The sequence below is a fragment of the Camelus dromedarius genome, chromosome 15, assembly GCF_036321535.1.
Source record: "Camelus dromedarius isolate mCamDro1 chromosome 15, mCamDro1.pat, whole genome shotgun sequence".
NCBI classification, from domain to species: Eukaryota; Metazoa; Chordata; class Mammalia; order Artiodactyla; family Camelidae; genus Camelus; species Camelus dromedarius.
This window is the reverse complement of record NC_087450.1, coordinates 63,243,947-63,269,833: the sequence shown is the minus strand read 5'-3', so window position 1 is coordinate 63,269,833 and position 25,887 is coordinate 63,243,947. Positions and strand designations below refer to the sequence as shown.

The following is a 25,887-nucleotide window of genomic DNA, read 5'->3' as shown; positions in this document are numbered from 1 at the left end:
CTCCCCGGGCGTGAGCCTCTCTGGTGGAGCCCTCGGGGCCAATCGGTTTTGCCGTCTTCCTTAGTGTGTTTGCTGTATGTTGGGGATTCGTACCCTGTTCTGCTCTGTTCCTGGATGGAAGGTTCCGGGAAAACCTGCCTTTCTCACTCCTGGCCTGGCTGCTGCGAGGACGCTTCCCTGTGAAGCAGACTCGGTGTCCGGCATCTGGCGAGGTGCAGCCGCCTGGGCCCAGGGCTGTGTCCTCCCTCAGGCCCAGGACCCGGCAGTTTGCTGACTGGGCACCTGTGGGTTGTTCGTCTGAAAATGGGGCTGTTTGTGTGGCTTCATTCACATTTCCACGCACCTTCCTCGCACCTGCAGGCCCTGCTGGGGAGGGACCTGGCTCCCCGTCCCCAGCGGCGTCCCCGCTGCTCACGTCCATCGGGTGGACAGTGGGGTCTTTGCCGTTCGTGCATAAGCCCGGTCGTGTGGCCTGGGCGACATTATCACGTTGTCTGTGTTTCTGTGTATCACTGTGTGCTGCGTCCTGGCTCCGAGCTCGCTCCAATTTGACCTTCCAGGTCGGGGAGGTGGCTCACGGCCTCCCTGGACCCAGAGCCTTCGTCACGTCCCTGAAATTCCTTCCAGCTGTAGTCTCTCTCCCTCCCCTCCCTTGTGACTCTCCTCTCTATGGGGCAGCATTTTGTTTTTAAAACTAGAGGAAGAACAGCATTTAAATTCCGGTAGAAGAGGACGTCTTCCTCCCCAGATCTGGGCACACGGCCGCACCCACTCTTGCAGCAGCTGAAACGTGTTTAATGTGCGTCTGGGGGCTGGGGGGCCTGGCCTGCTCTCCACCGACTCTGTGCCTGTCGCTTCCCGTCTGCCTTGCACAGGCCCCGTCCCCACCTCCCTCGCCCGCAGCTGATGAACCAAAGTACGAGAAGCGCTGGCTGGACGCCCGTCGCTGCCCCTGTCCATGGCCCGGATCGCACGGTGCGGAGTGGGGGTGGAAGAGCTGAGGTGTGTGTCTGTCGTCCGACATGGAGTCGCTGAGAAACCCCGCAGCCTCACCAGCCGGTGACGCCCCCTTGCCCTCCCCAAAGTGCAGGCCCTCCGTCCAGGCGGGTTCCGCGTGTGCAAAAGCAACAACAATCAGTGATGATGGTAACACGAAGTAAGCACCATAAGAAGTCAGTGATCAGAAGAGAGCTGGTTTGCCGCCGGGAGTAGTTCCGACCGTGGAAAGGTGACCGTCGGGCCTCCGCGGAGGGTCAGTCACTAGAAGGAGAAATGCTGTTTTCAGTTCTAAATGTTAACAGAACTAGACTGGAAATAAGAGGCATTGCTGTCCCAGCTGCAGAGACACCGCTGAAACCCTGCGGTGAGAAGGCCAGACCAGCCCCAGCTCCTGGGCCAGCGTCCGAGCTCCGAGCCGAGCCCAGGGGGGCCCCTTCCGGCTGTGTCGCTCTGGGGTTTCTCCTGAGAGTGAGCCGGCCGACAGCTCAGCCTGTGTCTGCGTCACCCAGGACGCTCCTTCCAATGGTCTTTTACCAAAACATCCGTTGTTCTGGGTCACCCACGACCTTGGACTTCTCCGAGTTCTGTTGGAAATGGAGTGAGTTCCTTTGGAAGGAAGGCAGGAGCTGTAGACTTTACGCCCTGTTTCCCCGGCCCCCCGACCCCCAGGTAGGATCTCTGAGCCAGGGCTCTGGAGCAGGACGTGGAGACGGGGACACGCGTGGCTGTAAAGGGCCCCTGTGTTCTGACCCAGGCAGCCTCCCCAGGGCGGGACTGACACCTGGCCGGGATGTATGCTCACGGAAAGACAGGGCTGTGCGGTCAGGGAGCCTGCTCTGGCGGCCTCGGCCCTGAATGTGCAGGGCTGTTTTATGTCATCTCCGGTTCCTTCCCTTCTGTCACATCCTTCTGTCTGTTTAATGAAACCATGATTAAACCCACGTCTGAAAGATTATTAAAGTGTAATTTAGTGCAAATCTTGTTTTTTTTAAGAAAAAAGGTTTGTTTTGTTTTGTTATTTTTTTTAACCTTTCAATTATCTCCTTAAGGACATGAATGCAAACTGCATGGATTAGATACATGGTTTCTTTAAAAAAGGAACAGAGGTATAAATGACACTCCTTTATTGTAATAATTATGTTAGTTCAGGCTGCAGTAACAAAGTACCGTAGGTTGGGGCTTAAACAACAGAAACGTATGTTCTCAGAGTTCTGGAGGCGGGATGTGCAGGATCAAAGCTCGGGGGGGTTCAGTGCCTGATGAGGAGTCTCCTCCTGACTGCCCAGTGGCCGGCTCTGCAGCTCGTCCTCAGGTGGAGACCAGCTCGGGGCCTCATCTCACAGGGACAGCAGTCCTGTCAGATCAGGGCCCCCCTTCCGATCTCGCTCAGGCTTCTCTCCTTGGAGGCCCGTCTGCAGAGACGCCGCACTGGGGTCTGGGGCTTCCACGTGCAGATTCTGGGGGGACGCACCTCAGCCTGTGACAGTAGATGTGTGTGCATTCCCTTGGACAGAAAGGCTGTGCAGGGTAGGAAAGAACTACTGAAAGTTACAGTTACGTTGCTGTTATGAGAACTGTCACTGTAGGTTTGGGGCAGGGTGGTTTTTATAGTGAAAATAAAGGAGAACCAACTTCTTCGAAAGCCCTTTTGTAAATCAGAAGTGCGCATGCGGCCGTAAACGCGCCTCGCGCTGAGTGACGCTGCTGCTTGACCTGCGCCGTCACCCTGTGTCAGGAGCTTCAAATACCGCGATGAACGGTCTTCAAAAAGCTGGTCTCAGGACCCCGTCAGACAGGAACTCCACCATTCCTGCGAGAGCAGGGCGTACTTCCTGTCTGAATTGCCTTCCGTATTTTCAGTAAATAGGAACAGCTATTGGTGACAGATGTCAGGGCCTTGAGCTTGCTTTCAGTAAACCTACCTGAGGTCCTGACACGGGCTGGCTGAGCACTGGGTTTGCCGTGGTGACTATGGATGGGGTCACCTCCGCCCCCTCCGGTCGCCCCTTCTGGATCCGAGGGGCCCCCTCCAGCGTCTCCGCTCTTCCCGCAGGTCCGGCGCGTTCAAGGTGCTGGCCCCAGACGGGGGCAGCACGGGGCTCCTGCAGTGTCATACAGCCCAGGACGGCGCCGACTGGCTCAGGGCCGTGTCAGCAAACATCAGCCACCTGACGCTGCAGAACGTGAGTGCGGACCTCCCATCGTGTCCACAAAAATAATTAAGACTTTTTTGTTACTTGCGGTTGAGCCTAACACATTGGTAATAACATTAAACAGAAGAACACGTCGAATCTCTGAGTAAAAAAAGTTAAACAACTGAGTCATTGCAAAGCTGTAATGACTGATGTAAGAGCAGAGGCTCAACCAAGCGTCCGGATTCTTCACGCTGGTCGCTCCCCTCCCGCCTGCACAGAAACATTTGCGCGCAGGTGCCTTTATGTGCGTTTTACCCAAGCGCGTCGGTGTGATGTGGCGTTTTTATTTGGGGAACCTAATCGGGTTCAAGATGTCATTTCCCAAAACACTGAGGAAATTTACAAAGAGGCCCAGCTACCAAGAATACTCCTGGTTCACTGCAGGTACCCAGGAAGGAAGAGTGCTCTGTCTCCTTGGGAGAACCATCTTATGATCAAAGTCAGCACGAAGTTAAAACATAAAATAGCTGGCAGGTTGAGATGTGGCGGGAGGCGAGCATCCGTGCAGCATTAAGGTCCCCGAGGTGATTCCTGGCGTCCGCAGTGCGGGGCTCGTGGGAGGACCAGCGCTCGGCCAGAGGTGGCCGGGGATGGTTTGCTGGTTCTCATTCCCGGCCAGTGCCGTGCCCCGCGGGCCACGCTGGCAGCCCAGAGCTGGCTCCGTCCCCGGGCCACTGTGGAGGAGGGGCCTGGTGTCCTTGGACGCCCTCTGGCCAGCCAGTCACGGCCCCAGCAGCAGCCCACCGCCCCCTCTTCTCACGTGCCGCCACCTTCCGGGGGCTGCTGGAGCAGTTTCAGACCCTGTGAGGTTTCTATTCCACAGACCTTGGGGCTCTCCGTTGCACTGGAGGTACCCGCTCCTCTCTAGGACCTCAGTTCTCCTACCTGACATTTTGACTTCCAAAGGTATCCGGGTGGACGGGAGGAAAGGAACAGCCAGGTGGTGGTGGACGGACACTTGCAGAATGCGCGTGACCACGAGAGCCCTTCAGGCCGATGGTTCCCGCACAGAGCAGCTCGTAGGCAGAGCGGGGGGAGGAGACACGAGTGCTCTAGAGCCAGAACTGCGGGCTCAGAGCCACTTCCCAGCTGCGTAGTCGTGGCCGTGCTGTAAATCCGGGGGAGTGAGGTCCACCGTGCAGGATGGCTGGGGGACCCAGGAAGGAGCGGTGTGAGATGTGGGAACCGTAACGACCCTGATCACCTAGGGCAGCGACCACGTCCCCGGACCCTCAGGTGCTGAGCTCTGAGCAGCAGCTGCCCCACTGCCTCACTTCACAAAATGCTGATGCCAGAAACAGAGCAGACCGAGTGCTCGTCTTGGGTTTTCTGTGATGAGAGCCGCTACCATGCATTTGTGTCTGCTCTTGTTTTTTGGGGAAAAAGCTTCCTAAAAGACACTTGTTTCCAAGGGCACTTCATGCAGCTGATTAACTTCAGCTGTCAACTCGACAGGGTGGGAAATTACGGCTTTAATACACATGTCACAATGACTCCTTGCTCCCCTCTCTCTGCAGGTGAGAATGGTGAATACGGGCTGTTCTCCTGGTGACCAGGTAGACTGCGTTTGCGTGGATCGTGCAAGTCTCCAACAGCAGCCTCTTTCTGTTTCTGAAGCTGGATTCGGACACGTGGATAGGAAAGCCCCAGCACACGTCAGACCCAAGTCAGGGCCGCGCCCTCAGTGCCCCCGCGTAAAACTGCCGTTGTGCTGGGAGTGGCGCCGGGAGCCGCTCCGCCCTGAGAGCCGGATCTCGGTGCTGTGGGCAGCCGTGTTCTGTAGGGGGCCGTGGTCACAAGGTAACTGGGTGTGATCGTTTAAGCTTAGAGGGGATCGATGGCGGAGACACGCCCGTGTAATTCGGAATGTTTTTCATTGAAGTGTAGTCAGTTACAGCGCGTAGGTTCTGGATTCGTGTCGTTTTCTCAGATGGCGCCCTCATTTGGGAAGTTTTGCTCTGGGGAGGCCTTTGACGCCACAGATCCTGTTGCTGGGGAAGAGCCTCCCCCCCCACGCAGACGGTGTGTTCACTTTGGGGGGCCCCTACCTCGACCCAGGTTCCCTGCCTCATGAGGAACCCTCAGTTCTTCCTTCTGAGAGCAGAGGCCAGCCCTGAACACGCCCGACTTCCTGGCTCGAGGGGTGCGTGCTGACTAGGGGTGCAAGTCCTCAGCTGTGTCAGGGGAGCGAGCTTTGAAGTCCCTGTGTTACTCCCTGTTTCCTTTCTGATAAAGTCAAAGCCAAAGCTGCAGGCGTGAACCTTTAAAACTTCATAGCCCATTAGCTTTCTGGTTCTAATTCCATAGGTTTGAGGAAGCACCATTGCAGCCTCAAGTTAAGAAAACCAAAGAATCGTTCAGTTTGCGTTAAATAGTGTGTATAAATACTCTAAATAGTGCTTAGTGATAAAATTTGATTCAAAGTGGAAGACATTCAGGAAAGTGTCTGCCAATCAAACGTTTACTGAAAAAGACAGGAAATTAGAGCCATGTTTTAAATTAAACCCTTCTAGTCGACGTCTTTAAATTAGAAAAGAAACACTAGGCAAACTTCCTCTACCTTGTATTCCTTTTATGTTTCTCTGAACTTGTGAACAGCTGTGTCTGTGTACATGGGGCAGCGAGGGAGGGGGGCTGCTTGATGTAACGTCCCTCAAACGTCCTCAGACAACAGAGGACTCGTCTTCGTGCTCACACACAAACACACTTTCCTTGCTACACCTTGTGTTCCTAAGACAGACGCTTCTCTTGGACTTTCCACTGGGGACACACCTCCCCGTGGTTCACACGTCATGTGTCTTCTCTGGATTTATTTCCCAAAGCTGACGGATGGGAGAACAGACCAGGTCGGTGCCTTTGCCCCCGACAACAGCTTGCCATTTGAGGTCGGGGTTCTGTCGGCACAATCAGTAGCGGCACGATGTCCCGTGAGCCTTTTTCTGCTGAGTCAGAGGCTCTTCCCGCACCACGGGGAGCGCCCGCGGCCAGAGCCCCTTCCTCCCGGCTTCTCTAGGGTCCTTGCTGGGGAGTCGCCCTCCCCTGGGACTTTCCAAACACATCGCTCACGCTCAGTAGTCTGGAACCAGTCAAGTCCGCACCCATGAGCACCCCTTGTGCTGAGAAGGCGCCCTGCTGACGTGTGGACCTCCCGGGACTTGGACCTCATGGGTTTGAGGACCCCTGGGGTTCATGGCTGTACTTGAGTCACCTGGCAGGTTGGGAAGGGCACCGGCCTGGAAGTCAAGATGGGTTTTGTTTTGCTTAAAAATGAGCCCCAGGAGAGAGCCCTGAACGGAGTCTGAGGACCTGACTCCCAGCACAGAGAACATTAAGTGAATTATGGTTCAAAACCCTCCGAGGCCATGGAATAATTTTGCTTTGGTTTTCTCTTAGTGAAATTTATCACCTCCTGTTAACCATGTTCGTGTGATGCCAGTCTGGGTGGCTTTATATGAATAAAACCTGGATTCTGGTCCCACGCGATCCCTTCTCTGGTGGTGCCGTTTGAGCAAATTAACACTTGATTCCTGGTTTCTTATCTAGAAAATAAGAAAGCTGTCATGGGTAATCTAAAGTCGTTTTTTTCAACCTTAAAATTTCTGTGTAACTTTGAATTTACTCAAGGGCTTGAATTAGTTTTTTTGGAAGGAAATATTACAGAGGAGCCTCACTGTGTAGGATTAAGAAAGAACCAACTCCTGCCAGGCTTTCAGGAGACTGTTTCCCATTTTCTCTAAACACTAAACATTTTGTTTGCATTATAGGAGGTTAGTTTTATGGTGTTGCATCCTGTTTTTCAAAAAAGGATTTTTTTTCTCACTTTGAACAATTAACTGCTGATTTTGGTGTGTAGCAAGAATAATATTTGAATAAATATGAAAAAATAAAGATGCTTGACAGCCACTGAGACTGGCAAACAAAAGCAAAAGCGAACAGAGTTGGAAGGACAATGCAGAGGCCTGGGGTGTAGAGTGTTAGGCTCTGGCGTCTGGTGCATAACGTGACTGTAATTTGTCATCCAAGCTGGGGCACTTCTTTCTGGGGTGAAGAACAACCTGACGGTAACGCTGAGACCACAGGAGCAGGTTTAGAATTGTCCCAGGAAAACCAGGACACGTGTTTACCCTACGAAAATAGCAAGAACCTATTTTCCAAAATGAATTTCTTCTTGAAAACCTGAATTAAAGGGAGACATGGCTCCTTAATCACCAAATTTAAAAGAAGCATAAATAACTCGCGTTGTTTAGCTTTTCCTGTGAAAAGGAACAGACCAGTTGTACAGTCATTATCTCGTAGATGCTAAACGAATTATTTTGACTCATTCAGGTGAAACAAAGAAAAAGGACTTTTCTATTGAAATGAATCAGAAAAGATAAATGAAATTACGCTCTTTTATTTTAATGGTTAGATCCCCTTGATTTAATATAGTCAGGTATGTGTTCATTAAATTATAATATACACTTCTTGGACTATGTAATAAGCCATAAAAGATAAAATCAGCTTCCCTTGAAATTGTGAGCTGCATATACCTAAAAAAGGCTGGTAAAGCTGCCAGTGTTCCCAGTAATAGCTAAGCGGTAACGTATTTCATTGCTAATTAATCCAGGCAGACTTCAGTTACATACGGAATTTCATCAACTTCACATCCAATGTTTAGACGTTTCAGATTATTGACAATCTGTGCGTCGACCCCTTGGCCAGGAAAGGAGCCCCCAGTTGGCTCCTCAGCGTCTAACTCCTGTCGAGGGCTGTGCCCAGCGCTGTGTCAACCAGACCCGGGAGGGGAAACAGCAAACCCAACGCCGGCCCGGCCCCAGGAGGGAGGCGGCCTGACTAGGGTTGGGGGCAGTGGGGAGACCTGCTCTGGGCGATGTGGTTCTGGGGTCCCAGCTGGCGCCCGGGTCTCCTGAGAAAGAGTGACTCTCAGGCTGAGCTGGAATCGACGGTACCTCTGTCCCTGAAGGGCTCTCACGGGGACAACACAGGCTGCGCTGTGCTGGAGAGCCCGGCTTCCCGCTTCAGCTAAACTCATGTTCTCAGCTCGTCGCTCAGCCGGACCGTCTGTGATGCAACTCTGTGTACCTGTCTGTCTGTCTGTCAGCATCTCTCTGTCTGCCATTAATCTACACTTTTATGTCTGTGGGGGTTACAGCCATCTTAAGTTCCCACAAGTCAGATCCCAGTGCGTCATTCTTCCCTCGTGGCGTCTGAACTGCAGTGCGCGACCAAGTAGTTCATGAAGAGAAAGAGGACGGGGAGACGTGGCAGCACTGGAATGCGAGGTTTTAAAAATGAAGGGAGATCCCAGCAGAGTTCTCCCCATTGCAGACAAAAGAATTACTGTGTCCCCGCCCCCGCCCCCCCAGGACCCCAGGCTGCAGGCCCTGCCTGCCGGGGTTCTCAGCGGGGGGGGGGGGGGGGCCTGTCTGGGGGCCCAGGGCCTCGCACGGCGCTGCCGGGGGCCTGCGGGGGCTGCTTGCTTCCCGCCGCTTACTTTTCTCCTGGGCCGTGATGATTCTGTGTCCCCACCAGCTGCACCGACGCAGAGGCAGGAGGAGGAGCTCGGTGCGGTTCCTGGTGACAGATGGAGCATCAAAGCACAGGTTTGAGCTGCTGCCTCGAAAACTTGCAGCGATTTAGAGTTGAAACAGTTTTCTATGTTTTCTAAAAATTCTGGCTCCATGCTTTGACAGTCGTCAGTAAAACCGAGGCCTTCCAGCCGGCCGACCTGATGCCCCCGTCAGCACGCCCTGCTGCGTGCCCATTCCGCTGCTCGTGCAGACGTGCGCAGTGACAGAAGGAGGACAACACCCCTTCCTTCAGGGAGCAGGCACCAGGCCCCTCGGCCAGTCCTGCACTGCAGGGCAGATGGCGGGGCGTGCAGCCTCGCCCTCAGAGAGCGTGGGGTGTGATGCGGACATGGGGCAGATGGCGGGGCACGCAGCCTTGCCCTCAGAGAGCGTGGGGTGTGATGCGGACGTGGGGCAGATGGCGGGGCACGCAGCCTTGCCCTCAGAGAGTGTGGGGTCTGATGCGGACCCAGAGGGGAGCAGAGTCCCAGAAGAGTGTACCCAGAAGGGTGCTGAGACGATCTGGCGTTGTGCGATGCCAGCACCCGTGTGCAGACCGCTGCTCCTGCCCCCAGAATAGGCGTGTGCCTGGCTGTCAGTCCTGTTCTGAAGGTGAGGACGGGGACACAGGGCTCCGAGTAACTTTGGCTCCATGTCCAGAGTCCCTGCCCCAGTGTCACCCAGTGGCCCCCGGCCCACCGCTAAGAAGGCAGCCCTATCAGCAAATAGCATAATGGGGTGGATATTGTCCCAAACCACAGGGCAGCTCATTGGCTCTGATGAATTTGAACTAAGAAAAAAGTATCCAAACACCGGCCCCTCAAAGACGTTCAGAAGGATGATCACAGGCACCAGCTTAAAATAACCAATGCAGCTTCCTTAACACCACACATCCAGACTTCACGTACCGGAGGCTGATTTCTGAGCAAACCCGCTTTTTACTGTGTATGTTTGCAGTTCTGTATGTTCCTTCACTGTGTGTGTTTTCACTCAGTGTATCTGCAGTTCATTGGTTTTGGTAACCGTACCCAGAATGAATCCTGTGTTACGTAAGTTGTACAAATCATCGTGCTCGCACAGCAGTGAGTGTGGGATTCAGTAATCACTCCTTGAATTCATTTTAGAAATATCAAGGGTCTGCTAGACTTGCTAGAGAGAAAATGAAGTTCTTCTTATCGAGAATATACAAAGGACTCTTAAAACTCAAAGGGTAAGAACACAAACAACGCGGCTACAACGGAGCAGGTGTTAACGATGGAAACTGAGCACGTCTTACGATTTATAGCCGTATTACCGCTCGTGTTAGAAAGTGTATCTGTGTGACCCAACCAGACATAAAGGGGGGAGTCAGTCAATCCGAGGTGTTCTAGGTAATCCATGTGGTCAGCTTCAAGGCCACTAGACGCTCAGGGAGTCAGCTGCATCGGCGCGCTTTCCAGAGCCCTGACTCCCCTGACCTCGGGCCCGCCAGCGCTGTGGGAGGGGTTCCCGTGGCTCAGCGTCAGATTCTCGGAATTTCCACGGGAGCTAATCACAGAAAATGGAGACCAGCGACGTTACATGACTCCGAGACACATATGAAATGGCTTTCTTGTCTGCTCACAGTAGACTGCCTGTTTTAGCACTGAAACCTCACCACGGTGGCGTGGTTCCTACGTCCTCGGGAGACGCTGGCTGAGCCCAGAGGGAACGGGCAGGCTCACGAGCCAGGGAAACAGCGGGCCATTCTGCAAGGCTCCTGCGTCTAGGCCGGCCTGACGCCCTAGCTCCCGGCTTCAGCACCCAGGCCCAGCAGCGTGGTGCCCGCTGGGCTGTGGCCGCCACTCTCCGTAAACAGGAGACGTGATTTCCGCTTGTCTGTTGCTAGGAACACTGTGAAAATGGCATTTTTGTAAAATGTCCCCTGGCGCCTTGGCCCAGGAAGCCTTTCACCAGGCACAGGCGGAACCGGCAGTGGTTTGTCAGGTAAAGATGGGAAGGAGGTGACCTAGCTCGAGCCCACGGCTGCCGGCTGCCATGAGGGCTCTCCTGCGAGCTCCCAGGTCTCCGACCCGGGGGGCACGCCTGCCTTCAGACGTTTCGGTTCATAAAGCGGTCGGCGTGTCTGTGATGACTTACTCCTCGTTTTGTTTAAATGTGCAGAACGTTTTAATATTCACTGTGCAGGATTTTTGTTGTTGTTAACGTAGCAAAATGAGGAAACAGGAAAATTAAAACGAAATTCCTCTTCCCACCGCCTGCGAGCGCATCACGTTAGAACCTCAGGGAAGCCAACTTCAGTTCACGCGCTGGATTCCGTGTTTCTGTTTTCACTAACTTTTAAGGTCGTGTTCTGATCGCTGCGGTTTGTGTTTTGCGTCTCTAGGTTTAGAAGGCTCAATGCCCAGTATTATGTTCACTGTTGTTAGGAAGCTGAACTATGAAGGAACGACCGCTTCTCCCGTGTGTGTTAACTAACGTTCACACAGGTGTGGAGTTTACGGTTAGGGCTTTCTGCAACCGCGTAGACAAATCTGAAATACTAACCCCTAAGAGAGTGTAAGGAAATACTGTTTTAAAAAACAGGCAGAAGGGAGGGCGTAGCTCGTGGCAGAGTGCCGGCTTTCCCTGCACAGGCTCCTGTGTTCAATCCTCCGTGCAGCCATTAAAAAAATAAATAAGTAGATAGTAAAATCTAATTACCTCCTCCTAAAAAAGAAAAAATAATAATAAATAAGTAAAAAAGTGAAAAAATAAATATGGAAGGCACAGTTCTGAGGGAGTGGAGAAGCCCAGCACGGGCCAAGACTAAGGCCACGCAGGAGCTCACGCGCGGAGCCTGGCCCCTCGCAGAGCTGTGGGCGAGCGACCCCAGACGTGGCACATTCGTGTCGTGTCTGCTTGGTTGCCGGTTGGACGTTGACCGACCCAGCCCTCCCGGTGTCCAGTCCGCGGACGCGAGCGTGCTGGACGCGGTCCCCCCGCCCCGACCCTCCGCTCCTGCTGAGATCTGGTGGTTAATGTGCAGCTTTTCCCCTGCAGGTTGTGCACATGGGGTGGGCCAGCGAGAGGCTGGATGGGGCCGGCTCCTCTCAGACCTTCAGACCCAAGTTCCTGGCCCTGAAGGGCTCGTCCTTCCATGTCTTCGTGGCTCCTCCGGTAAGCACGCCCTGGAGGGCCCGGGAGGTGCTGACCAGCCCTCCTGTAAGAGAAGCGAAGACCAGCTCCGCTGTTCGGCCGAGGCCAGAGTGGGCATGGCCGTGGCGCCCTCCTCCAACCCCCACGGCGGGAAGGGGTCTGCGGGGACCCACTGGCTTTTCTTAAAGTCCTAAATTAACCCGCCGTGCTCATCCTTCAGCTCGAACAGCCATCAGGACACTGGGATGTCCTCGTGCTTACAGGGCCAGCTGACTTGAGGTGGGGGTGCAGGAGCTTGGCTGTCTTAGAGCACCAGTTATACGGCTGAAGAGTCCAGACAGCAAACAAGACAGAACGGCGCCCTCTCCTCATTCTGATTTAATGGGCAAAGAACGGAACTTAAAAAGCTGTTTTCCCTCAGCTCTTCCAAGTTTTATCAGAATAGCCGAACAGTCCAATTTTGTTGGGTCCTAATAGAAATTTAATGCTGTGCGCTACAGTTTGCAATTTATTTTCCAATTCCCACCTGCACCATTTTCCCTAAATTGGCCGCATATAATGTGGATGCCCGGCCTAGAAGTTCATCAGTGAAAGCAGTTTCCCTTTCTGTGAGTCTGAACGTCAGAACCACAGACAAAACCTGACGGCTTCGGGAAACCTAACAATCTGTATGCAGCCCCCTCAGTGTCGTGACCTTTCTGCCACTGAAGTGGATAGAGGGGCTCCTCCCTTTGAGGCCGAGTGCTGCTCCCTGTGTGCAGGCGGCCGTTCTCGCTGTCCCGTCGCCCGTCAGCGGGCCGTGCGACTGCCTCCCGGCCCTGGCCGGCTGCGTGCTGCTGTCCTGAACGGGGGTGCAGGTATCTGCAGGCCCAGGTCCCGTTTCTTTGGGATGAAGAACCAGGAGTGGAATGGCCGGCTCGCAGCGCGGCTGTTTTTATTTCTCTGAGGAGCCGCTGCCCCTGTCACGTTCCCCCCAGCAGCGCAGACGGGCTCCCTCTCCTCCCCTCCTCACCGGCACCTGCCAGCCCTGACGTGGGAGGGCTGAGGGCCTCGGGGCAAATACCGTCAGTTTCACCAGTGTCTCATCTTCAGCCCATCAAGTTGTAGCCATTACGTTTACACAGCTTTTTGAATGGCAGTCATACCTCAGTAAGTCGGTTTAAAAACCTGAGAATAATAAAGGACAAACCAAGTTTCGCCCTCAGACGTCTAGACGCGAATGCGTGTCTTCCTTTCGTTGGTCTTTAGCAAGCGTTTTATTTTTGATTAACTGTGGGTTTACGGGAAAGCTGGACCGTGGTAGGGTTTCTCCACGCCCTCCCTCCAGGTTCCCCCAGTGTCGACCCCGTAACTGACTGTGGTCTGATCGCTGAAACTGAACGGTTAAGGGAGGTCCAGCTCTGGTGACGAAACCACAGGCTCCATCAGACCCCATCGGCCTCTCCACCGAGCCCTTTTCTGTCCCAGGACCCAGGCCCGGGCTCCCCCGGGGACCCCTGTTTTCCATAAACCAAGGCTGTGAATTGCGGGTGCTGGCGAGTTCGCGCCACCGCTGCCCGGTCACCGAGTTCTCCCCAGACGCACGATGCTCCCCAGTTGCTCTTGATGCTTCTTGCTAGATGCACTTTGACACGAAGGAGACACTGAGCTGCCTGCCTCCCTGTGGGCGGAGAAGCGGGCGGGGCGGGGGGAGGGGCGCTGAGGACCTGGGATGCGCCATGACAGTCAGGCTCGGGCCGAGGTGCCTCCCGCTCCCTGCGGCTAAGGGAGAAGCAGCCTCCCCGAGGTCAGCCCCCTCCCCCCGAAGCAGGGTCCCCACCCCCAGAACCGGGGGGATGTGCCTGGATGTCCCAGGTCCCGGGTCGGAAAGTCCTTCTGATTTTAGTTTCCTCGTTAGCTAAGACTCTCAAGGTTTGGGTCTCCCCACGCACAGCGTTCTAAAGCGTGAGGGACGCTTTAAGTACGTGATCACAGTGCTCTACCTGTTCCAGGAGCGGACGGTTTAATCTACTTCCCAGGGCCAATTTCCATTTCATGGACGGAAATTCTGCTCTGGGGGCGCAGGGCCTCCCTGACCAGCAGGTGGAGAAGGTCGCTTCCCATCAGCGCCAGGCTTTGCTTGTGTGTTGGGAAATCCCGTGGCCGGTTTTCTTGGCGGTGGCGTCAGAACAGCACATCATGGGACTGAATCCCTGACCTCAGCTGTTGGGATTGTCCCGAAGCACGTCTCCTCCCACGTAAATAGCAAATAGTGTGCTCAGGGGTTTGGCATCCTCCCAGATCGCTGCTCTGGGGGCGAGGCCCGCCGCGGCCAGGGCCCCTCCGTATGCAGCCCCTTGGGGCCGGGTCCCCAGGCAGAGCAGGACACCACGCCTCCCCGACCCGCTTCCGAGCCCAGTGGGCAGCCCTCAGGCCCTCCTCCTCCCTCTCCCTGGGTTTGGCTACAACGCCTTCTAAATCACAGGTGTTTTAGGAGAATGCGGGGTGCACTGCGGCTTTTCACGGACACCTCGTGCCCCCCCCCAAATCCTGAACCGAGCTGGGGAAGGCACTCATCTGAGCTAAGAGATGGAAAGGGCTGGGCGGGGGTCAGGCTCTCCCTGAGAGCCCGGCTGCTCCGCACAGTGAGGTGAGCTGGCCCAGTTCTGCTACTGGTGACCCCGTGCTGGGCCTGCGGCCACACCAGAGCTGCAGGAAATCCCTGCTCCGTCCCCACAACCAGTCTGCACCCTGAGAGACGTCACTTCCTTTGCCCAGAATCCTAGCAGAGCTGCCTCGCTCCCTTACAGCTGGTCATTAATGTCCCACACGAGCCGATGGCCACCGCCGATCATCAGAGCCCTGTGTCGCTAATGCTCCAGAAACCCAGGTTCTGGGCATTTGGGGGTCAGGCAGCATGTCCTCCTTTTTGTGGGGCCCGTTCAGAGGGCGTCTGCAGAGAGCAGGTGCTTTGCAGGAGTGCTTGTCTGTCTGTCTGTCCACCACCCTGGTTCTGTCTCCACCCACTCTTCTCTCTGACCAGGGTGCCCTCCCTCCCTGGTTTCTGGTTCCTCTGAGACGGGGCTGCATGCTTGGTGTAGGAAGGGCTGCATGACCCTGTGGTAATGACACACCTGCCGCCTCACCTTCCCCTGTAACTGGCGCCTCGCTCTTGCCCCGGGAAGGCACCTCCTGGCAGGCGCTCCTTTCATTAGCTCCCATTCCGAACAGTTTCTGCAGGAGACACTTCCCCCCCTCCCCCTCCTCTCCAGCTGAGCACCAGCAGCATCGTTTGGTAACTACGGTTTCGTCGACATCGAGAAGAGTGAGTGGGTGTGTCTGCTCCACGAGGTTGCTTGTGCAGGAAAAGCAAGACCCCGGATGGGCCCAGAAGGACGGTTCAGGGCGCCACCCTGGGAGCCTGAATCAGCCCCACGCCCACACCAATGGCACCGGACTCCGGGGCCCGACGCTGCTGCAGACGTCACATCCGCCCAGCACTCCTGCCGGCAGCCCAGACCTCAGGTCACTGAAATACGGAGTTTGTTCTCCTGGAGAAAGTGCTTAGTTTCACAATTCGATTTTTTGAGTGTAAACACGAGCTCACCGATCACGTCAGAAGAGCACCGCACATCCTCTGTGGCCCAGGAGCACAGCGGGGCCTGCGCGCGCGCTGATTCCCGGACACGGACACTCGGTGTGGGCTGTCGTGGCTGCAGGAGGAGGAGCCGGCGGGGGCCCGATGCCGCCGCCGACCGGGACGGGCCTGCGGGCGGAGAGCGGCCATCAGTGCTGGTGATCCTGAATGAGGACCACCTAGAGACACCAGGAGGAGGCCTCCCCGGAGACTGAGACGGGCCTGCTCCCGGGCAGCGATGGGGTCTGTCTCGCGGTATGAACTTTGGCAGCCTCAGCATAGAAGGTCTCCGATTCCACAGCGCCAGCTCAGCCTGCGTGTTCATGTCACTGGATTCTTCATGCTTACAGGATGGAGGAGCCACCTGTTCCTCCTGGATCCACATAACTTCCAGGGCACTCAGCACCAGTGAGGCACAGGAAGAAATGGAGGAACGAAGGCAGGAGGGTCATTAACAGTCAACCCGAAATCCAGACTCATTCACCTGATGTGTTTGTCCACCTCCTAACGGCTTCATGTAGCTTTTCAACATCTGGTCGTCTGAACTGTTGTTGCTAAATGTCACCTACAAGTGAGACCAAGTCAGTCAGGGCCTGCTTGAGAGGTGCTGTGAGACTGGGGATGACTTTGGGGGAGCTCCTCTGTATTGGTAAAACGCTACAGATCCAATTTTCTTATTTTCCGCTGGTCGGGGTGCTCCTTTAATGCTGTGTCCAACTTTGCTTCCTTCACATCTAGCATCAGACCTAAGATGCAGAAGACATCCTTGGTCGTCGGTTGTATAATCTGTAAAGTAAATATTGAGCATGTAAATAAACATGTAGCGCATCTGTTCATATAAATACGTGATGATAAGTGTCGTAGCTTTGGGGTGGAGCTGCGTGATTTGGAAATGCCGTCCAGTGCCCTCTGAGGAGGAGACGGCTGACCCTGAGCAACAGTGGGAACCCTGGCCCTCCACACGGTGGGGGCCTCCTGGGCGTGGTTCCCGTGTGCCTGCAGTTCTGCACCCAGGGCCCGACCGCCCTCAGACCACGTTGCGTTTACTACACGTACTTACTATTGAAAACAGTCCACGTGGCAGTGGGGCCTCACAGTTCAAACCCACGCTGTTCAAAGGTCGACTGCATAGAGGAAAAATCAACCCTTCAGATTGTTTTTTGGTGGGTGGAGGCAGCAAGCCAACAAGTCTCAAAGCATTTAGTGGCTGAACCTCAAACGGCGCTGAGCAAACTCTGCAGGAAGCAAAGACAGACGACGTGGCGTCTTCCCGGGCTTTGCAGTTTAAAGGAAAAGGCGGGGTGAGGCCACGTGTGGGAGGCACCTCCCCATGCAGGTCTCTGCGTGGACGTGAACTTTCCGCTCCTGTGGGCAGACACCAAGGAGCGGGACCGCCAGATCGGACGGTGGGAGCGTGTTTAGGTTGGTGAGCAACTTCCTCCCGAGGGGCTGCGTCGCCCGCCTTCCCCCGCAGCGGGGCACGTTCCCGCTGCGCCGCGGCCTCGCCAGCGTTCTGCGCGGCCAGGGTGGGGCTTTAGCCACTCGATCAGCTGTGTGGCTGTGGCGCCTTGTCTTAATTTTCCTCCCCTGACGACGTAGGACACGGAGCACGTTTCATGTGATTATTGGCCGTCTGTCTGTCTCCTCTGGTGAGGAGACGTTGCAGTAATTCTTGTCTAGTTCCTCTGTAGTTAAGATTTTCCTCACTCTGGCTTCAGTCAGGATTTTTTTAACCTTTAACTTTACATAATTGAAAATGATATGCCAAGATGTGGTGTTTTTCTTTTGCGTTTATCTTTCTCACCACCTGGACATGAGGCACGGGTAAGAGTATCAGCTGTAAATGGTCCCTCAGTGCCGTGCTGGGGTGGTGGGGGGGACAGGGGACAAGCTGCCTGTGGTCCTGCGACCAGGTCTCAGTCTCTTAGTGAAGCCTGTGCTTCTGGACGGTGGATGTCACACGTGTTTCTCAGTTTCTTCTCCCCACTTAGGTGGGACAGGATGGCTGGAGGGGGCTGGAGTTGAGAGCTTCCCCTCCCCAGGCCAGTTAGGCTGTGAAAACCCCAGCAGGTGAGGCTCCAGCTCACGGGTTCCCCTGGGGAGAACAGGATGCTCTGGGGATTCCAGAGTGACCCCATTCCCCCCACCCCCGCCGGAGACCCAGGGGGTTCTTCCCCAGTGTTTTCCATGAGAACCTGGACGAGCTTCTGGAGGTGAACCTCACAGTGTTGCATGGGTCACCCAGTGACTGGGCCCCCTGGAGTTTTTAACTCAAACTTGTCCGCTCTGAGCCTCCAGCAATTCTCTGATTACAAGGCAGGGTTTCTGGCCCCGGCGCTGGTTCCTGCCGTGTTTCTGCTCAGGAGTCTCTGCTCCAAGAACATGAGATGCCCTGTATTGGTCTGCTGCCCCCAGGCTTGGGGCGGTGGTTTGCCCTGCATCCTCCCTTGTCCTACAGATCCAGAAGGGGTTGTTGAATCTTCCATCCATCAGCTTCAACCTGCTTGTTACGTGGGAGGGTGATGTTCAACTCCTCACACGCAGACCCAGAACTACGATCATTTTTCTAAATAGAAAGAAAAAGCAAACGTTGCCGTTACATCATGGCATCATGCTGGTTTAAAACCAAAGGTTTTAAATCACGTTCATGTACTGTCTAAAATAACAGAAGCATGTTTTCAAATGGGGACTGAAGGATGTTATAAGGCGGTGGAAATGTTTACTCTGCAAAATATTAGGCAGGGAGGCTCCCTGGAAAAGTTGTAAGTTAATGGTTGGAAGCTTTGGGCTCCACACGGAATCCTTCCGTTTCCTGGCTGTGGGTCCCCGGCTGTGGGTCCCAGGCCCCTCACTCACCACCTCTTCAGCACTGTCCTCCATCTTATGGCGGGACAATAAATGCCAGCAGAAATACCCCCCAGCTCACGCCGAACACGAGGGGCTTTATTTACACACTTATAAATGAGTTTGAAAATCCATCTGAATTTAACAGATGCAGTTTTACTCTTAATATTCAGCAACCTCTTATTGTCAAAGCAATAATGAAATATGGTGAGTGAATTTATTTACTCCTAAATATTTACATGTGTTTTTGTCTGATCTTGGATTTGATATCCCAGAGCTGGAGGCAAGTTGCCAATAACAAATTCTGCTTTGCCCAAATCAAAAGCAACTTTATGTTAAGTTTTTAATATTGACATTTACTTATTTGTTTTGCTGACATGAAGCGTGAGGCTGTGGATCTGAGGTGCCCTGTTAATCACTCACAGGGCATCTCACCGCTGTCCCTGCAGGCGGGCGGGTGAGGCTGGCGTGCTCTGCGAAGGTGGAGGCTGGGTCACCGGGGAGGGTCTCGAGGTTGTCATGCCCGTCTGAGCTCAGACAACACACACAGCTCTCTTGGGAGAGGAGGAGGGTCTCTGGTCCATTTCTCTTTGGAATGAGAGCGAATGGCTCCAGGGCGTGAGTCTCCCAGTGCCCCTGTGATTTGCTCTCAGACCCCGTCTTGGTCAGCACGCACTCACCCCCATCCCAGGGGCAGCGGTCTTCTCTGAGACATCCCTGACCACATTGATGCAGCCTGTTTCTAACACTTCACATCAGAATGTTTAAATGAGTTTTTAAAAGGCCCAGAGATTTGGTGGCAAATAATTGAGGAGAAATTACAGAGAAAGTCCTGTCTTCAAGGATGGTTTCTAAGCTCCTCACGATGAGGGAAAGGGATGGTGCTGAAGGAAAGAGCAAACAGAAGCGGGAAGGATGGGGCAGGAAGGGAGCAACGTGGGGCTGAGAGGGCAGGGTCTGAGCGCCTCTTGAAGAGGAGCAGCCAGCGGCGGGGGTGCTGCCCCGTCTGCCCCGTGTGCTGATCGATGCTGGAAAAGCTGGGTTAAACCAGGGTGCTGTGCTGTCCCTCCTTAGTGTGAGCAGTTATTTCTGATTTGCAAACTGGAATCTGGGAAATAATATTGCAGCTACTCATGTTTCTAAACACCATTAAAATGTGTTAAATAACACTTATGGAATCAATTTTATAGCATCTTATAGCTATAAATTATATAGCAGTTGCCTATGAATATGCAAGAAATATTAGAAGCAGTTTTAAGGATGTCACTTAGGCAAGTGTATTCTATTGTCACAAAAAGTATTTACTGGGAAAGAAATATTGTAACTGAAGATCTGTAGACTGAACACATATTAGACGTTACGTATTGGGGAGGGTGTAGCTCAGTGGTGGAGTGTGTGCTTAGCATGCACAAGGTCCTAGGTTCAATCCCCAGTGCCTCCAGTAAATGAATAACCTAATCTCCCCCTAACAAGAAATAAAATAAAATTTAAAAAAAAATCCAGTATGTATCTAACTTAGAATATTTCCCCTGGGGCTACGTGAGTGTTCCACAATATTAAAATATGCCGAGTTATTACACCTTGTCTAAAACTTCTGCTCTATTTCAAGTCAGATGTGGTCAGATAAAATAAAAAAAAATCAACTACCATTTGGAGAAAGTATTCACGATACTGTTACCAAACTCAGGCCTGCCTGCTCGCCGCTCGGAAATCAGTACTCGGGAGGCAAGCGCTGGTAGGAAGGACGGCTGCTCGAATCACAAAAGCCAGCAGCCTGGGGAGAAGGTGGACTCACGTCCGCAAACGCGTCTCCGAGGTTTTGAAGGGGAGAGGGGACGTGGTCTCAGTTACCCATGGAGGTGGGGGTCGGACTCGCGGCCATGCCCCCCACGTGCCGGCTCGCGGACGCCTCGTGCTTTTTCTGGTTGCTGCCCATTCACGCACTGAGGGGGAGGCTGGGGAGGAGATCTGCCGTCTGTGAGCCGCCCCTTCTCCGTCTCTGCTGCTTTGATCTGTGGACAGACCAGCAGGTTAGGCAAGGGGCCGTGTGAGCAGAAGTCCTGAAGTGCGTCTGGGCCGGACGCCTGGTTCAAGGTTGGCGACTGTGTAGCTGAGGTGACAAGACAGAGGGGCCTCCTGCTGAGAGCTCCGTCCTGCCAAAAGCTGCTTACGAGCGCCCGCTTGTCCGACACCATCCCATCTCCGCGGAATTGGGCCGGGGGTCATCTTCCGTGACTTCCTGCTGCTGATGCCGGGCGCCATGCTCCCAGGGGGAGGACGTCTGCCTGGGCCTGCAGCCTCTCCCTGCTGACAGTCGTAGGTGCCTGCTTACATCCCCGGGCAGAGCAAGCTACACGTTCTGACGCCCACGGAGATGTGGGTTATTATGAGCGTTAATCCCACTCTCTCGAGGCCAGTTCTTGGACTTGTGCTGACCACAGGCTCAGTCCCGCTCAAGGCGGAGCAGCTGACGTCATGGCTGCAGTCCGGTCACCGTGCAGGTGTCCTGCTGGCAGTTACGGTGCCTGTGAAACAACACAGGAAGGTGCCTCAGACACGAGCCTGTGGCTCCGTAGCCATGACCTGCTTGTCTGGGGCTCAGGGAGGCCTGGGACACTTCAGCTCCCTGCAGACAAGATCCAGGGGACGTGGGGTGGGGGCTTCTGTACTTGGTGGAGGGGTCGGGGGAGGCCCGCAGGGTCCTGCTTGGTTCCATTACTGAGTGCAAGTCCATGTGGCTGACACACAGTGAGGCCAAACAAACCAAAACATCAGTTTGGAGCCGAGAAACATTTGTTGCAGGGTCAAGCAGAGAGAAGGGGTGACCTGTGCCCAAAAGCCCTGAGCTCCCCGCAAACCACCAGGGAGTTGTTACAGGCAAAATCGGAGGGGAGGCCTGCAAGTATGTGCCCTTCCTCCGACGGGGCTCCTGTGCTCAGCCTGAAGTTACCGGCATGCACCTGGGTAGGGCCTGGGCTCCTGTGGAAGGGCCCGGAGACACTGCGCTGTGTAGTAGACGCCACATCAGAAGTCACGACCTTCCTAGCTGAAGTTAGGCAGCCAGCTGCCTGACCGCACGCCTCCCTGAAGGCCAGGCCCAGACTGGTTCCAAGCTTGTCCTGAATTTCTCAGGGAGTGAGAGCTATTTTATCATTAAAGTCCGGTTGTCAAGCCTCCTCCTCCTGACTGGGTCTGCTGCGCCAAGATGGTAGCTGACGGGACTGAGACCTTAATCACACAGGGTCACATCCGAGAACTCGGGAGTGTTTCCCATTCAGTGTCCGCTACCCAGATCGAGGGAGGACTCCACCCCGTTTCAGCAGGAAGCAGCCAGAGTGGTCATCGCCCGCTCCTCTGAAAGACCTGGGGAGATTGAAACAGGAGTAGGGGAAACCAAGCCAGCACCCGGGGGTCCTCCCAGATACGAATCCTTCCCACGTCCCCCGTTTCTTGTTCATAGGAAGGAGCCTCCCAGACCTTCCGAGTTCCAACGGGCAGATTCCAACAGCTGTCATCAGGGAAGGGAGGGGTGCAGAGACGGGAGGAGCGGTCGAGGAGCAAGGGTGCGGCCTCGGTGCGGGTCCTGGCTGCTCCTCCAGCAACAGACATAGCAGTGTCTCTGAGCTCTTCTGCAGGAACTAAGGCGCCCCACCACCAGGTGGAGGATGGCAGCTTCAGGCCGAGCACAGGAGCCCTGCAGCCCCACCCTGTTCCTCCCCACCAGCCAGTCAGAAGACAGTCACACCCCTGCAGCCCTCACCCCAAATTTTGCCTATAAAAACTCCACGGAGCCATTGGGGAGCTCGGGGGTTCCCGGGCACGAGCCGCCCCTCCCCTTGCCTGGCTCTGCGCTAACCCTCCCTCTGCTCCAAACTCCAGCGTTTCCGTTTGGCCTCACGGTCCATCAGGCACATGAACTGTGTTGGGTGGCACTTGAAACAGTCCCCGTGGCCCAGAGGATGAGATGCAGGACCGACTCCCGCCCCGGATGGCATCTCCCACCCTGGCAGAGCTGGGCGTGGAGATGGGGCCTTCGCGGGGGCAGAAGCCGGCAGGGGCGAGGCGGCAGGGGCCCCAGCAGACGCGCAGCCTCCACCTGCAAACCCGTCACCTTCCCAAAAGCTCTGACCTGAAGTTAGTCTTTAATTGAACCTAAGAGGAATCCAGAGTGAGTTCCTACAATTATGCCCACTGTGTACGGTGGGCACGTCCCTGCGTGACCGCGTTCCTGTGTCAGAAACGTGTCTGCACACGTCGTCCCCAAGCCTGCAGCATGAGGGCGCACAGGTCACCCATGAAGGCCCACCGCAGTGCCTGGGTCAGTCTTCCAGGCGCCCTACGCAGGGTTTAGAATTTAATGAAGGTAAAGACACCGTGAGTCGCGTCTGAGTTCTCACACTGCAAACGGCATCCATCTTTCAGGTGTGCTTAACTTTTTCCCAGTTTTACTGAGCTGTGATTGACTGAGTCATCACATATTTAACGTGAACAACGTGGTGATTTGATACACACGTACGTTAGTGATTCCCACAATCAGCTAGTCGGCACCCCCGTCCCCTTGCACGGTCCCTGTTTCGGGTGAGAACCCACGGGGTTTATGTGTCCGCCCTCTGTCCTCACAGGTGAGCATGTTAGACTGGGGCCGAGGGGAAAAAGCCTATGACCTCTGCAAGGTGCTATTTAAAGTTCACCAGGTGAGTGTCCTGGCACATTAGACGCTTTCGTCTTAACAGGGTGTCCCTTTGGGCTTAAAGAGCAAGGGGAACGTTGTTCAGCACCGTCTGCTGAAGCAGTAGCATAAGCTGGAAGTCCAGGTCCGTCCTCCCGCCATTCGCCGAAGTGCCACCGAAGAGCACCCGGGGGACCGTCTGTCTCTTTGTCTCGTCACGCAGGCTCCTCGTGACTTCCCCCTGGCTGGTGTTCCCACGTGCTTCCGTGGCTCTTCCTGCGTCCGAGACGTGCGCCTGGGTCTGGGGTGTCGCCACAGGGCCGTCGCATCTTATGTGCGACAAATACACCATGGAGCCTCTTCTATTAACAGATAGAGACGCGCTCCTATGTTTATCCAGCGTATCTTCCCACAAAGATTGAAAAGAATTTGATAAACACACGTGCAGTGAAGTAATTATGAGATCATGAACTTGCCCAGGAGAATGGGTGCAGCGAACGTCCTAAACTCAGCACAGGACCGATAATAATGAACATGATAATAAAGTCACAAAGTTGGACGTTTTTAGAAAGGAGACTGTGTCCTGTGGGCTGAGCGTCCTGCCGGGTGTCCCTGACAGTGATCTTTCAGAATCTCCCCTTTTCTCACGTCCTTTAACCCTCGATGTTGGTTATTTCACACACGTGAATTTAAAGTTCTTGGTAAGAGTTCGTTCATTTTTCAAAAACCGAAATAAACGTGGGGTTATCGTAAGGCCCAGCATGTCAGTACAGCATTTGAATCACCATTTCGAAGCAGAGCCATTAATATCTAGCCCAGAAACCCAGCGTGCAGCTGCGGGGGAGGTTCTCCTCCCCCCAAATTCCTTTTCCAGGTCTTAACATCGTGTGTCTGTATTTCACAGTCACCACGAAACAGATGAGAAAATTGCGTCATCTGGCTTGATCGCGATCGTGACTTGAATTGTAAACAGCCTCTCAGCCTCCACAGGGTGAACAATAAGCGCCCCACCCAGAGGTGAGGCGCCGGCGCCACAGTCCGTCCAGCGCGGGAACTCTCCGGGACGCGAAGCTGCGCAGGCGTTTGGCAAAGGGTGTTGATCATAGTCCCTGTTTATTTTAATGGCGGCACCGGGATGGAGCCCAGGGCCTCGTGCACACTAAGCACGCGCCCCACCCCTGAGCTGTGCCCTCCGGCCCGTGACATCCCCCCCTCGAGGACTGGGGCTCCCGGGGCCCAGCTCCCTGCTCTGTCTGCACCCTGCGCTAACCCTGCCCCCCCAGGAGCCGACCCTTATTACCTCCATCAGCTGGGAAGTCAAGCACGCAGAGGGGAGTCTCTTCCAGAAGCCTCGCGGGAGGCGGGCTGGCCTCGTCCTGGAAGCTTACCTCAGGGCTGTTCTGTTCACCGTCAGCACAGGTGTGCGGGCGTCTCCCCGGGTGTAGCTTTAGTGACAGCAAGCGGAGCTGTGGGAGTGACTAGCGCTCGGGGGAGAGAGTGCCTGAGTGATTCTCCGAAGTCCTGCCGCAGCAGAAACAGAACCACCCAAGTCAGACGGACAAGGACGGCGCTCCGGGCCGCGGCTAACGGGCAGGGATCGAGCCCAGTGCCTCTGGTGCCCAGGGCGGGGCCCCGACCAGCTGGGGGTGGGGCGTGGGTTTTCCCGTGGCCTGGGCGCCGCGGCCCCACCCAAGGGGAAAGTAACCTCTCTCGTAGCTTCCCGGTGGGGTAAGTCTTGTAAGGTGGAGCTGCCCCAAGAGGCGAGGCTCCCGCAGGCACAGAGACCGAAGATGGCCCAGTTCCCTGGATTCACACCCCGAGGGCGGGGCGGCTACCAGGCCCGGCTGTGGACGGGGAGGCAGATCCAAGTGTCAAAGGGGCCCCGACGGGGCCGAGGAGGATGAGTTTCTAACGTAAGTGCTCGGGACAGCGGCCGGGCCCGGGGCCCGGAGGGCCTGTGCGCCGTCAGTGAGGCTGTGGGGGCGGGGGGAGGGGGTCACTCACTCACTGTCTCTGCGGCAGCTCAGGACCTTCGATGGGGTGATTGTCCCCGGTGTCCCCAGTGTCTGAGTCATCGTCACAGTGTGTTCCTGAGTTACTGGGGAGGGAGCTGTGTGGGTCCTTGCTCTCACTTCTGCAGCATTTATTCCGTGTTGTTTTTATGAGGCTAAGCAGTGTGAGTTCCAGAACGCGGCAGCGTCTGTGAAGGCCCTCGGCGCCCCTCATGGGCTTTCTCAGGAGGTCCCGAGGCGCGTTTCACGTCCTCTGTTTGTTCTTGAGCGTAGACCCCAGGCGTGTCGACTCGCCGCAGGACCCTGGCCCCCGTGCCCGATCGAGTGCGCTCACTCGTCAGCTCCGACTCTACGCAGGGCGCTCCCGAGAGCCAGCGGCTGTGTGCGTGGAGACGTAGCGATGCTCTTCAGTTAGTGGCACTGGAAGGACTGTCAAAGCCCACTGAGAAGTGAAGACCCACGGTGATCGTGTATTTGAAGAACTCCGTTAAAATCCTGTCACACGTTCATAGAACTGCATTTACAGAGAGACCTTGCGTGGAAGGGAATGTAAAACACTAGAGAACAAAGCAGAGTTATTTATCTGCTACATGCCCTGGGCTGCTGCAGTAATTGTTTCACAGGCACAAATAGAAGCAGGAAAAATGCAGATAATTTTCTGAAATAGTCGTTGCTTTTGTTTCCTGGACGATGCCGAGATGGTTTCCGGCTCCGTGGTCTGGGGTGGGGCCAGGCCCTCTGAGCGGGTGCCGGCTGGAGAGCGGGTGCCGGGCTGTGTGGTGATGATTTTGTGGGGACCAGTAAGCTGCATACTAGACGTCAAACCTGAGCGGACGCTGAGACGCAGCTCTGCTTAACGACCGCG

The 25,887-nt window shown here is 55.1% G+C and overlaps 1 protein-coding gene across 1 annotated transcript in view; it reads left to right on the top strand.

Moving 5' to 3' along the window:
* SNTG2 (syntrophin gamma 2) overlaps nucleotides 1–25,887 on the top strand; it is a 97,673-nt gene that overhangs the window by 49,006 nt on the left and 22,780 nt on the right. Inside the window, 6 exon segments of the mRNA XM_064494211.1 lie at nucleotides 876–939; nucleotides 942–1,002; nucleotides 3,053–3,182; nucleotides 4,712–4,750; nucleotides 11,786–11,902; nucleotides 22,964–23,035. Coding sequence (XP_064350281.1) covers nucleotides 876–939; nucleotides 942–1,002; nucleotides 3,053–3,182; nucleotides 4,712–4,750; nucleotides 11,786–11,902; nucleotides 22,964–23,035 — 483 coding nt within the window.